The 13,144-nt window shown below is 43.9% G+C and overlaps 1 protein-coding gene across 2 annotated transcripts in view; it reads right to left on the bottom strand.

Annotated features, from left to right (window-relative positions):
- Positions 1-13,144, bottom strand: part of BRD10 (bromodomain containing 10) — a 35,414-nt gene extending 22,270 nt beyond the window's left edge. Inside the window, exons 1-2 of one of the 2 annotated variants that reach the window (XM_083592677.1) lie at positions 11,984-13,144; positions 1,729-1,929 (exon numbers count right to left, since the gene is read on the bottom strand). In XM_083592677.1, coding sequence (XP_083448803.1) covers positions 1,729-1,929; positions 11,984-12,579 — 797 coding nt within the window. In that variant the 5' untranslated portion in view covers positions 12,580-13,144. The remainder of the gene's footprint in view (positions 1-1,728; positions 1,930-11,983) is intronic. The other variant, XM_083592678.1, reaches the window with a different exon arrangement.

Here is a 13,144-nt window from a genome sequence, read left to right on the forward strand (position 1 = left end):
AATTCCAGCCAAGAATCACATGCCTCAAAAATTGCAATAGGCATCCACCTGCTTCAGTGCAACAACAAACCAATCACCATCACATTTACAATTCTTACTACAAACATAGGTAAGTCCACACAATGAATAATTGCTTGTACCACATCCAAGCACCCAAAGCATGCATCACCACCAAACTGTCAAGATCAATAATCCAAGCAAAACAGAGTATTTAATTTAATCTCAGTATTTGACCAGTTGGGTTTCAGCAAAAATGTCAATCTGTATATATTGGGGGGGGGGGGGAGAGGTTGAATTGTATTGACAGAATTGATGTCTGCATTATGTACTTTTCTCTGTGTGTGTGTCTTTGTACTATTCCATGACGAACAATAAAAATCAAGACATAGTTTTGTTAAAAAATCTAACACCATTTAGTTTCAAGCTAATGCACGTACAGTGGTACCTCGGGTTACATACGCTTCAGGTTACAGCCTCCGCTAACCAAGAAATAGTGCTTCAGGTTAAGAACTTTGCTTCAGGATGAGAACAGAAATCGTGCTCCGGCGGCGCGGCAGCAGCAGGAGGCGGCCCCATCAGCTAAAGTGGTGCTTCAGGTTAAGAACAGTTTCAGGTTAAGTACGGACCTCCAGAACGAATGAAGTACTTAACTTGAGGTACCACTGTACACAGCTTTCAGGATGTTGGGGTGGAGTTACCATGACTTGGAGAAAATGTGTCAGAAGTGTCTTTTTAGTCAGGTGTGTAGTTCTGGGATACAGTGTTGTCAGACTGCCATGCTCCACACGTGATGCATGATTCAGTGACAACACAGAAAACTGGCGTTACAGACAGGCCACAATCACATTTACCTTGCTAAAAACCTTTCTCCTGCTTCCCCTTCTGCATGCCAATCATGTGGCAGGATGTTTTAGTATTATTATATACAAATTCAAATGAAATTTGTATTAAAAAAGAAAACAATTTATGAGAAAGGAGTAAACATTTGCCATTAAGTCACAGCATTTTCCAACTATGAAGAATTAGAACAAATGAGAACTGTAGCAGGGCAGTGAAGCCCATCTTCTGAAAGAAGTGGACTTAGGAGAAGAGGCCTTCATAATAATTGACGTTATTTAATTGCGGAAGCAAAGCAAGACAGTCTGTCTAATGACTAACTTCGCCTATGTTTCAGTCTCTCTTTCCTTCTCCACCTTCCCAAAATATATACAATTTCCCCCACATACCAATATTATCCATGGATATCCATTCACCATATTAAGAAAAGCAAATTAAGTATTGTTTGATTGTTTTCTGATACCTGGATAAATAATGATAAAATTCTAATGAAACTGAGAAGGTAAATACTCTCCCTGCAATATGAAGTGCTTTGCTATAAAATATAGTTTTAATAGACACAACATGACAAATACATTACAAAACAACAGAAATGTGATAATGAAATGCAAGGTAACATATGAAGGAGAAGACATAGAATAAAGAACAGAACCATGTGATTCTTATTCTAGACTGTCAATATACTTAATTCACAGGACACATTTTCAAATGCTTGACTGCCTAAATGTGATGTTCAGTTACATAGAATTCCTAGGCTGAGAAGTCAATTTCGAGGCAGAAATGATGGGGAAGTGAGTGGTATGTTTGATCTCCCAAAGTAGCAAAATTGGGGAGGGGGGTTGAGGTTGGGGAGGAAAGAACAGCTAAAAACAATCCACTTTTGCCTTTTACCTCTTTTCTTCTTTTGCTCTCAGTTGCTCTTCCTGTCTCAGAACCTGAACCATTACGGATTCAAACACGCCTGTGGTCAAGCCTGCTAAACTGCGTGGTGTTGAACGCCGCCTTGTTGAAGTACAAGCTGTTCCCTTCTCATCTTCCAGCCCACAGAACCCTTTAGATGTTACTCCTATTGCTGTCTTCTCTCTCAAATGCCTTGAAAGAAAAATCAAATCAATGCACAAGAATATTTTTCCTGACCACCAGTAATCCAGCAGCTACACTTTTAAAACTTATAGAAAAGGGCCAAGTAAAATAAATACTCTTCAAGTAGTATGGCTGCACGTTTTCTTCATGGTAGAAGATGCTTGTTACTTAAAAAGAAAAAGAATAATCTGGATTTAGTGCCATCATTTGGAATTTGAAAGTAGATTCTCTCTTTACAATAGAACAATGTTCTTCTGAGGAAGTAATCAGATTTTCTCAAATCAGTTTCCATTCATCCTTTTTGGACAAGTGTATACAAAAAAATACACAAAATACTCTGAAACACAATGCAATCCTGCTAAGATAATGTTTTCCATATTTTAGTAGCACAGGTTCAGTTGACATGCTAGGCCAAAGCACGTTCAGAACAGCATGAGAGTGAAAAGAACGACAGAGGAGCAAAACAGCTGTGAGCTCCCCATGGGAACCCACATTTGCTTACCATTCAACTTAACGTCCTGGTTTACACAACACAACAGCACATTATTATTGTTCAAGCTTATACACCAATCAGAATGATTTAAATAAACTTCTTTCAAGTCAGACCATTTGTTCATCCATCGTAATACTGCTACTTCAAACCATGGTTTCTGGTTCACACGTTTGGAAGCAAACTTTGGTTTGCTGTAACTGCGGTCCTTATGATCTGGATGTTACAATACACTATAGTTCACCATAACATCCAAATCTATAGGGAGGTATGGAATTGTTAAGTACATGAAGGGAGCAGAAATTTTCATTCACGATGGCCAAGAAGAAGAGGAGGAGGAGTTTGGATTTGATATTCCGCTTTATCACTACCCTAAGGAGTCTCAAAGCGGCTAACATTCTCCTTTCCTTTCTTTCCCCACAACAAACACTCTGTGAGGTGAGTGGGGCTGAGAGACTTCAAAGAAGTGTGACTAGCCCAAGGTCACCCAGCAGCTGCATGTGGAGGAGCGGAGACGCGAATCCGGTTCACCAGATTACGAGTCTACCGCTCTTAACCACCACACCACACTGGCTCTCACACTGGCCAAGTCATGGTTTGGCTGTGACATCTAAATCAGGCTTCTGCCTGCAAAATGCCTTCCTTTATTATGGCCTCTTTGATAATCATATATTAATTTTAATTCGGAATATAACATGAACCCCGTAAATAAATATTCCTATTTTCAATGCCAGAACTTTTGTATTGTTTTTAATATTTGATGTTTTGTGTTTTTGTGTGTGATGGAAGCCGCACACAGAGTGGCTGGGATAACCTAGCCAGATTTCATAAAGAATAAAACTGTTGTTCTTACAACAACTAAGTTGATTATGGATATTGTTCTATATGAATCCAAATTGTCCTTGGGTGAATATGGTTCCTTTCTTATGGATTAATGCAATGGTTGTCACTTGCGTAGAGTTTAGCAAAGTGTTATTATTTCCTCTAAAACTAATGAACATTTTGTACATTTTTTCAGAAATAATGAGTGATGGAGTTCTTTCCTATACGGAAGCTATTTATAGTTTTGTCATGTCACTGAAAGTAGGTTAGAAAGTGGGGTGTCCTTCTCTTATCCCGTTAGCCTGGAGTGGTATTCTTTTTCGTATGAGACAGCTATTACCATCTCTGTCTAAGGTGACATCAACCATAAATCCAGTAAAATTCTGGTAAACCAGATGCTCCTGGAAGAGGATTCCAAGTGAAAGACTTTAGAAAAGTGTGTAAGATAGATAGGGACACCTCTGAGGTGTTGGCAGAGCTACAATGCTTTGTGGCCAGGTATGGTGGGTGTATGTGTCGGTCAGCAATACGTAAAAAGGACCAAGGCTACTGCATGTAATCTAAGTTAGAGCATGAAGATCTGCAATGCCCATACTTCCTCCACTGCCAGCTCTATGAAGCACCATCTTGTAAATGCATGTGTTTGCTCCTCCAATTTTCCCTGTGTGTACATGGGTGTGTTTGCATGCACACAGATGTGCTCGTCTAGCATTGTCTGCTGGACCATGCTGAAACATCTCTTCTGAAGCAGAACAGAGGTTAGGGTGAGGTGTCCAGCCAGTTGCCGCAGGCAGTGTATAGTCCATTTTATTAGTTTGTTTCTAGTAGGGGTCTGATAAGCCAAGATAACACCACTAAGAGTTCAAAGCCTTGATGCTTAAAAATCAAAAGTTTCCATTCCACAAACCTGGATTCCACCCACCCTGTGAATAAGCTCTCACCACCATCTCTTTCTGCTTTTAATGGGATGCGTGGAATATGCTATCAAAAAGGGCACTGATCAAATAGTGCCCGACATATTAAAATAACGCTCACTTATACGACCATCTTATGAATGTCTACTCAGACAAAGTCCCCTTCTGTTCAGGGTGGCTTACTCCCTGGCACAAATAAGGGGACATACACGTCATCTGTAGACTTGAAATCTTTATCAGTTATCTGTAGAAATATAGAAGAGGAAATACAGAATAGGTAGACAGTCATATTAGAAAGCTTATCTTGGGGATTTCCAGAATACTACAGTTGTGTGGGAAAGGACAATAAAAAGAAGAACAATTTCCCCCTTATTTATCTAGTCACCCTTAGACCTGACACTATATAGTTTATTAGCCGTTTTAGTCTTAGCAAGTTGCAAGCGTGCATGGGATTGCAGACTTTAATGAAACTTTATAACATTTTATCTTCCTTTAGTTTTGAACCTAGGGGTGTTTCCAAACTAAATTTTAATTGGATTAGATCAATTGAAATAAATAGACATGTCAGTCACATCCCTTAATTTAAATGGGTCAGCTCTGGGTATGCCTAATGTTGAATACAACCCCTTCTTCCTAGATTTTATTTTTTTCCCCCAAGGTGGGAGATTCTCTTATCTTCTCTCTCCCGATCCCCCTTATGAGAATTATTTATCTCTTTTTCTTTTTCTTATTCAGTAACACAGAAAAACTCTCTCTGATCTATTTATTGCATGCCTGTTCAGGTTTAACTTGTTATGACCACAGACCATTATATCTCTTTTGGGGGACACTATTGCCCTATTTGATTTTTTTTTCTTTTTAAGAAAAAATGAATCTTATATCCAAAGTATGGGTAACTTATTGTTGGCAAGATCTGCACCTCCAAAGCTCTTCCTGCTGGGACTAATGTACAGTATATACAACTAGAAAATGAATATAGAAGATTATTGCAATATATGATCACAGCGGAGATTGTTATAAGCACATTATTACCTACTATAGAATAATTGTTATTGAAATTAATGGATTTGGCTGAGCTGGCAAAGTTGATGTGTTTAATTAGAGCAAAATCTTTGTTGACATTTATTAATGATTGAAAACCCCTTATGGGTTTTTTTGAGCCAAAAAGGTAATGAGCTCATGATATCTTTTGAGCAAAGCATCCAGGAATAATAATAATAATAATAATAATAATAATAATAATAATAATAATAATAATTTATTTATATCCCACCCTCCCCAGCCAAAGCCAGGCTCAGAGCAGCTAACATCATACAAGTAAGACAATGCATAAAAACAAGCGATCAATAAATTAAGATACATCCCACAATTAATTCAAACAAATTAAAATTAAAACTGGAGCTTCCTGCAGCCAATCAGAAGCTGCACTTTGGTTTCCAAACATTTTGGAAGTCGAATGGACTTCCAGAACGGATTCTGTTCGACTTCCAAGGTACGACTACTGTACTGGTTTCAATACAAGAAGCTTAGCCTACATCTGGTATTCCCAGAGCTCTTGCCACTGGTTCTTGGGCTCTTACATAGAACCGATTAAAGTGAGTTGCCATTCAGGCTTAGCTTGGCAGAGACAGTACAGTCAAGAAGGATAAAATGAAGTAGTAGGCTAGAACCCAATATTCAGGATAAGCTTCCTTAAATTAATTTAATAGAACCTAATATTCTTGTTAATCAAACATTAAATTAAGTTTACTTGACATCATGACATAAAAGTTTAGAATTATTAAAACTGTAGCCAAAGGTCTAAAGTGAATTGGTTTAGATTGTATAGTACTTTGCTCTCCACAGTCCAGGTTTCCCTCAAGCATACAAGAAATGGCTATCATCCTTTTCCTCATAAGTCTGCCGGAAGCCAGGTTGTAAGCAGTCCTGCCTTGGGGTAACTGCTTGCTAGGGAATGTGGTCTAAACTACTGAGCCTCTTGGGCTTGACGATCAGAAGGTCGGTGGTTTGAATCCCCACGACAGGGCGAGCTCCCATTGCTCTGTCCCAGCTCCTGCCAACCTAGCAGTTCAAAAGCAGATAAATAGGTACCGCTGAGGTGGGAAGGTAAACGGCGTTTCCGTGCACTCTGGCTTCCATCACAGTGTCCGTTGCGCCATAAACGGTTTAGTCATGCTGGCCACATGACCCAGAAAGCTGTCTGCAGACATACGCTGGCTCCCTTGGCCTGAAAAGCGAGATGAGCGCTGCAACCCCATAGTTGCCTTTGACTTAGCTGTCCAGGGGTCCTTTTAACTTACTGCTGCTATCCCACTGCCCAACTCCACGAAGCAGCACCAGCTGCAGCATGAACACAAGCTAAACTGTACCCCGTAACCAACCAGGGGTTGGGGACAGGCTAGATGTGGGTTGTGGTTCTGTAAATTCTTTCTTATCTTCCCAAATTTATCCACCCATTAGTACTGCCTCTCCCCATCCTCATTTCTTTGAGGGTTGGTTTTTTGTTTTGGTTGTTTTTTTGGTCCTGTGTGAGGCTGCAACAGCAAGGAAGGGGAAATCCTGGGTTGCAATTAAAAACTGTTTGGTTAAGAGAGATACCTCTTAGACCTCCAAGAATTGCAAAACAGAAACAAACAAAAAACACCTCTTTAATAAAAGAGACAAAATACACACACACCCCAAAACATAGAAAGCACACACTTCCTGCCACCAATACACACAAAGCACACAGGGAAGCTGAAAGCAAATTTTGCTTCTCCATATCCTGGGTTTTGGTAATGTAGGATCCCACATAATTAAAATGGACCCTCTTGAATTAGCATGATTTTTACATGGGTCCCCCCCCCCCCAACAATCACCCAAAAATTAAAGCTTATATTAGCCTCCATAGCTTACACAGTAAAAATAAGAGAACTGGTGCTTGCCGATTCTCTCATTGTGCAAAAACACTGATTTGAAGTAGATTCTGGTTTTTTACAAGGGATTTCCACTTCCCAGCAACTGAAGCCCCACTACCACATCACATACGCAAAATTTCTGCGGGGAAAACAAGTGGAGTGTGCACCAGTTTGGCTGATACTGAATGGCAGCACTCAGAGCACTACCACCCAGCAGTGGTGAATGAATCCCCATTGGAGAAGGAAACAGTGGTTGTGCAGAGTTGGGGGTCGCAGTCCCCCATCCCATCTTCAGTAGTTTCAAAGGTGGGAGAAATGCTGATCGCTATTGCGGTTCCCTGAGGGCAGCACTATTCTTGTCGTGGCAAGGGAAACACTCACAGCCTAAATGTATATACCTAGCTTTTTGCACTGGCAGAACTTGGGTGAGGATAAAATAGCTTCACTAAAAGAACCCCAGAAAGATTTTTAAAAGAGAATTCTAGCACTATACTAAAACACCAGAAGCCCTGCTGAGATCAGAGGGAGGCCTATTAACTATTGTAACAAATTTTATTTTTTATTATTATTTTATTTTATTTAACATAATTTATATACTGCTTGACTGTAGAATCCAGAGCAGAATTATGTACCGTATTTTTCGCCCCATAGGACGCACTTTTCCACCTCCAAAAATGAAGGGGAAATGTGTGTGCGTCCTATGGGGCGAATGCAGGCTTTCGCTGAAGCCTGGAGACCGAGAGGCATCGGTGCGCACCGACCCCTCTCGCTCTCCGGGCTTCAGGAAGCTATCCGCAAGCCTTGCAAGCCCGGCGGGAGGTCCCGCAGGGCGTGCGAGGCTTGGGGCGGCAGCCTGCTGCCCGAAGCACGCGGAGCCCTCCAGAGAGCTCCCCGTGCTTCGGGCGAGTGTGCGCAAGGCTTGGGGCGGCAGCCGCGGCTGGGGGGGGGGAATAAATTTTTTTTATTCATTCCCCCCCCCCAAAAAGAGGTGCGTCCTATGGGCCGGTGCGCCCTATAGGACGAAAAATACAGTATTTGTGCAATCTACGTGAAACAGGTGGTCTCTAAACAAGCGCAATTGGTGTGCTCAAATCTGTCCAGAATGAAAGCGGCATTATTTGATACCTGTGGCCTCCAGACTGGATATGGTGAACAAATACTCCTGCAGTACTGTAAATGTGGGTTAGTGGGATCATGCTAGAAATATATTGTGTGTTGTAATACCTCCATCCAAACAACTCAACAAGTAATCAAACATGCATAGCAATTTCAAGCAGCCACCACGATTCCAAAGAGCCAAACTGCCCAACGTCCAGCTATCCTATAAAATGCTGTCAGTTCAACTTTCTCCAACTTCACCAGTTCTGTGCTGGAGGTCTACACCAGGCATAGGCAAACTCGGCCCTCCAGATGTTTTGGGACTACAACTCCCATGAAACCTAACTAACAGGACCACTGCTCAGAGATGATGGGAATTGTAGTCCCAAAACATCTGGAGGGCCGAGTTTGCCTATGCCTGGTCTACGCCCAAGAATTTTAAGAGGGTTTGTGTGCTTATTTAAAGACACATTCATGATGCAGTTTCCCAAAGTTTCAGAAGGAAAAAAGAGCACAATTATGAGAAGAATTTATTTGAGTACTGTTTTTGGGGGACAGGGGCGGGCTGGTGTGGAGGACTCCCTGGTCCTGAATAGGGTAACTGTGCCCCTGAAGGACCAGGTGCGCAGCCTGGGAGTCATTTTGGACTCACAGCTGTCCATGGAGGCGCAGGTCAATTCTGTATCCAGGGCAGCTGTCTACCAACTCCAACTCCACCTGGTACGCAGGCTGAGACCCTACCTGCCCGCGGACTGTCTCGCCAGAGTGGTGCATGCTCTGGTTATCTCCCGCTTGGACTACTGCAATGCGCTCTACATGGGGCTACCTTTGAAGGTGACTCGGAAACTACAACTAATCCAGAATGCGGCAGCTAGACTGGTGACTGGGGGCGGCCGCCGAGACCACATAACACCGGTCTTGAAAGACCTACATTGGCTCCCAGTACGTTTCCGAGCACAATTCAAAGTGCTGGTGTTGACCTTTAAAGCCCTAAACGGCCTCGGCCCAGTATATCTGAAGGAGCGTCTCCACCCCCATCGTTCTGCCCGGACACTGAGGTCCAGCGCCAAGGGCCTTCTGGCGGTTCCCTCATTGCGAGAAGCAAAGCTACAGGGAACCAGGCAGAGGGCCTTCTCGGTAGTGGCGCCTGCCCTGTGGAACGCCCTCCCATCAGATGTCAAAGCGATAAATAACTACCTGACATTCAGAAGACATCTTAAGGCAGCCCTGTTCAGGGAAGTTTTTAATCTGTGATATTTTAGTGTATTTTTGGTTTCTATGGAAGCCGCCCAGAGTGGCTGGGGAAACCCAGCCAGATGGGCGGGGTACAAATAATAAATTATTATTATTATTATTATTGAGCCAACCCTTCTCAGCAACATCAAGACAGGCAGGTTGTGGATGCAAGAGCAAACATTTGGCCCTTTGATCACAGTTATCAAGTTTGATACAGAGGAAAGAGGCTCTTCCCATAGAAAATTGAGCTAATGTGGGGGTTAGCAGGCTATTTCTACTCAGGTATGGAGAGTTGCAGAGTAGCTGGAGGTGTGCAGGGGAATCATATAAGGATTGCAAGAGAAACCTACAATGGATACTGTCCTACACAAAAAAAAACTATGTGCAATTATAAACTAACATATCCCAAATATTTACACCTGAACAATGTTAAATTTTTCAGTTGTAGTTACCTCTTCTCCTACACTGGCATAGTTTGCCCCTAACACTAAGCCATAGTTTATTAAACTATGGTTTATCAATACAAAACTTAGTGTTAGGTGTGAAACTGCCCAGCAGATAAACTGTAGTTTGTTTACTGCCATCAAACCACAATCTGAAGCTGTAGTTTGCCACCTGCTAATGAATCATAGTTTGTTTGGTGCTACATGTGGATCTAGCTTGGAGTTACATGTGGATCCAGCATCCTTCCTTAACCATGGTTTATTTGATCACTCCACTCCAGATCCACACAAGGCTAAAAAAACCCACAAGGCAAGAAAGAGGACATTATTTGATTGTCTGTGGGGCAACTCCTGGATTGTTTGTTTATTTATTTATAAAGAATATTTGTATATACCAATATCCATAAAATGGCTTACAATGATACAGTAAAAGCTACATTTAAAAAATGAAATCAGAGACCATCCCATAACTATTATGGAAAGATGTCTTCAGAGTTGCCTGCATAGGCCTGGTGGAAAAGAAAAGTTTTCAGAAGGGGTTTAAAGGTTGAAACAGAATACACCTGCTGAAGCTGTATTGGCAGGATATTCCACAGAACTGTGCCAATGGCACTAAAGGCTCGATTTCTTGTTGCTGCTCAATGTGCCTCACCTTAGAGTTAAGCTGGGGTATAAGGGTTCATGCGATCCCTAAGGTACCCTAAACCTATGTTATTTAGAGCTTTGTAAATTAATACAGATTAAACAAACCATGGTTTAGTGTTATGTGAAAGCCAGGCCACAATCTCCTAATTATTTGCATCACTGCATATTTTACCTTCAGAGATTTCACTTTTGTCAGCAGCAAGCATCACCCCCACCCTTCTTATAGCAACAAGCTAATTTTAAAGGGAAGAAGTTACTAATAAAAAAAATGCTTTCTTAACATAAGAGGAAGTAAATTAAAATTTTAGTAGTTAAACATTGTTGTAATGAACTTCAAGAACATTTTGTCTTCCATTATGAGCCCACCACACACACAATCAATCATACCCTTTTACTCAGGTGTAGCTTCTGAGCTCTTGTTCTACATTCCTAAGCCGATGGACATTCTCAATTCATTCATAGTCTGTTGCTATATTTTTAAAGCCACATAAACAAATTTTCGCTTCATCCTAAGCATGTTTCCTCAGAAGCATGTGTCATTGTTTTCAGTGGGACGTATTCTGAGATAAGTGTGCATTATGTCTTCAGCCTAATGCTAACATCCACAAAACCCAAGGCATTACCTCATCAGGACTAGGATTTCATTTTAATGATTAAATTCAGCCCCTAAATCCAGTTTTCAATGTCAGGACAACAGGTCCCCTACATACAGACTCAGGGAATTGGGTTTAAAGAACCCTAAATCCTATAACCTCTCTTTTTAGAAATTAAAACAATTAACAGATATTGTCTCTTCGGAAGTATTATTGTCATTTACTCTAAGTACACATGCTACAAAAAAGGTGACCTGCTGCTAAAAAGGAAAACAAATGCTTTCAATACCACATGTTAACAACCAAACACATACATGTTTACTAAGAAGTTTCTCTTTATTCCAATGGAACTTACTTCCAGGTAACTGTGCACATGTTAGGTATGATCCTATACATACTAGCCCTGGAGCAATCTCACTGAATTCAATATAAGTTACTACTAAGCATTCATCCCCAAGTCTGCACTACAAGTGGATTATCACCTCGAATGAGTTTGTGCCAAAGATTTGCAGCACCATCTTAAACATGTTTACTGCTAAGGAAGCCCACCGAGTGCAATGGTACTTACTTCCTACAAAACATCCTTAGGACTGTAGCCACAGAAATATAGGTAATACATTAAAGAATAGATTTCTATGTGAACTGTGCCAATACATAACATTTCACAAGGAGGACAACTCTACGTTTTCCTTTTCGGTATTCTTTAAGAGTCAGTGTGGTATACAGTCAGCGGTTAGAGTGCTGGGCTAGGACTTGAGAGACCTGGGTTCAAACCCTCCCTCAGTGGCTAAAGTACTCCCAACACTAGCCTACCTCACGGGGTTGTTGTGAGGATAAAATGGGGAGAAGGCTGAGCTTCTCAGGAGCGAAGCTGATGACAACAACCCAGCAGGAAGAAGCTCTGCCCATCACCATCACACCTTACCGAGACAGCAGCGCCAGCTTCTGCTCCAGCATCATCTCCAACTTCTGGGCCTGCTTGGAGAGCCAGTGATCCACCCCGTGCAGCCGGTAGCACGTCTCTAGCATCAGCCGGAAATCGGCCACGAAATCCGCGATCCCTTTGTACTGGCCGGAGGAAAACTTCTCTTCCATCTTCAGCAACCACATCCCAGAGAGCGGCGGCGGGGGAGGAGGATCTTGGCTGGACGGATCCTGGGAGGAAGAAGAAGAGGAGGAGGAGGAGGTGGGGCCGGCCGATCCACTTTGCAGCCCCCCTTCAGCCTCCTGCTGGCTTCCTCCTCCTCCGAAAGGTCTCAGGAAAGGAGCTGTCAGGGGCCGGTGCTTTTCCAGCAGGAACTCGCTCAGGATCCGGCGCGCCTGCTGCAGCTCCGGGCTCAGGCTCTGCTCCCAGCCGCCGCCGGCCCCTTCTCCTCCGGCCGCTTCTTGGAGCGGGCACCCAACCGGCGCCGGGTCCGCTGCAGCCGCGTCCTCCGGAGGCTCCATGCCGCCTTCCTCTTCTTCTTCCTCCTCGCCGCCGCCTTCCTCCTCCTCTTGGCCCTCAGGCTGCGCCAGGTTCATGCCCCGCCGCCGCCGGCCCTGACGCCGAGGCTGCCGGCGACGGGCATCCGACGGGCTCCCCGCTTCTCCTCGCTTAGGCCGGCCGCCGCCGCTACTCTGTGCCCGGCATGAAGCCCCTCACGGCGGGGTATATACAGGGCTGCCCACCTGTGGCGGCAGGTGGCGGCAGCAGCAGCCGCGCTCCCCGGCCTCGGACCCCGGAGAGGAGGAGGAGGAGAAGGAGAAGGAAGACGGCCGGGGAAGCCGCCGCCGACACCGCCCCCCTCTTGCTCGGCGTGCGGGACCTGCTGCCGGGCTGCCCCCTTCCGCTAGAAGCCGGCGGAGGCGAGGCCTGCTGGTTCCCCTCACGGCGCTCGAGCGCGCGCGGCGTTTGCTGAGGGACGCGGCCGAAGCCGGTCGCGCTGTCAGTTAAGCGGGAGCGGGGAGGGGGGGGCGGCTGCTGCTGCGGCTGCCAGACCTGAGCTGTCCCCTCCCCCCCCGCCACAGACAAGAGGCAGAAAGGGTGGGGGAAAGGGAAAAAGAGTGGCCTCTTGAGGAAACTGCGCATGCGTGGCGGATCCAGGCT

The sequence above is a fragment of the Podarcis filfolensis genome (assembly GCF_964270895.1).
Source record: "Podarcis filfolensis genome assembly, chromosome: 17".
Classification (NCBI taxonomy): domain Eukaryota; kingdom Metazoa; phylum Chordata; class Lepidosauria; order Squamata; family Lacertidae; genus Podarcis; species Podarcis filfolensis.